This window comes from Buceros rhinoceros, unplaced genomic scaffold, assembly GCF_000710305.1.
Source record: "Buceros rhinoceros silvestris isolate BGI_N320 unplaced genomic scaffold, ASM71030v1 scaffold25578, whole genome shotgun sequence".
NCBI classification, from domain to species: domain Eukaryota; kingdom Metazoa; phylum Chordata; class Aves; order Bucerotiformes; family Bucerotidae; genus Buceros; species Buceros rhinoceros.
In genome coordinates this window covers 411-1,034 of record NW_010425513.1, presented here as the reverse complement: position 1 = coordinate 1,034, position 624 = coordinate 411, and the positions used below count along the sequence as shown (strand labels likewise).

The 624-nt window shown below is 62.2% G+C and overlaps 1 protein-coding gene across 1 annotated transcript in view; it reads left to right on the top strand.

Moving 5' to 3' along the window:
- The window catches only part of GPR182 (G protein-coupled receptor 182), a 1,337-nt gene that overhangs the window by 391 nt on the left and 322 nt on the right, over positions 1-624 (top strand). The window contains exon 2 of the mRNA XM_010141183.1: positions 12-622. Within this exon, the coding sequence (XP_010139485.1) occupies positions 12-622 (611 nt within the window). The remainder of the gene's footprint in view (positions 1-11; positions 623-624) is intronic.

Genomic DNA, 624 nt, shown 5'->3' with positions numbered 1-624 from the left:
TCACCCTCTACATCCTCAACATGGCGGTGGCGGACCTCGGGGTGCTGCTCTCGCTGCCCATCTGGATGCTGGAGGTGATGCTGGATTACACCTGGCTCTGGGGCAGCTTCCTCTGCCGCTTCACGCACTACTTCTACTTTGCCAACATGTACGCCAGCATCTTCTTCCTCACCTGCCTGAGTGTGGATCGCTACGTGTCCCTGACCAGCTCCTCCCTCTTCTGGCGCAAGCACCAGCACCGCGGGCGCCGCGCTGTCTGCGCTGGCAGCTGGCTCTTGGCGGCAGCGATCCCGTTCCTGGAGGTTGCCCACATGCAGCTGGTCAACACTGAAGAGCCCATGTGCATCTTCATGGCCCCCTTCGAGACCTACGATGAGTGGGCGCTGGCGGTCAGCCTGGCCACCACCACCGTCGGGTTCCTCATCCCCTTCCCCATCATCGCCGTGTTCAACATCCTGACGGCCCGGGTCATCCGGCGCTCCAAGTCGGAGAGCAGGAAGCACTGTCTGCTCATCTATGCCTACGTCGCTGTCTTCCTTGTCAGCTGGCTGCCCTTCCACGTCCTGCTCACGCTGCTCAACCTCGACGGCAACCACATCATCCTGCACTGCGCCTTCGCCCCGT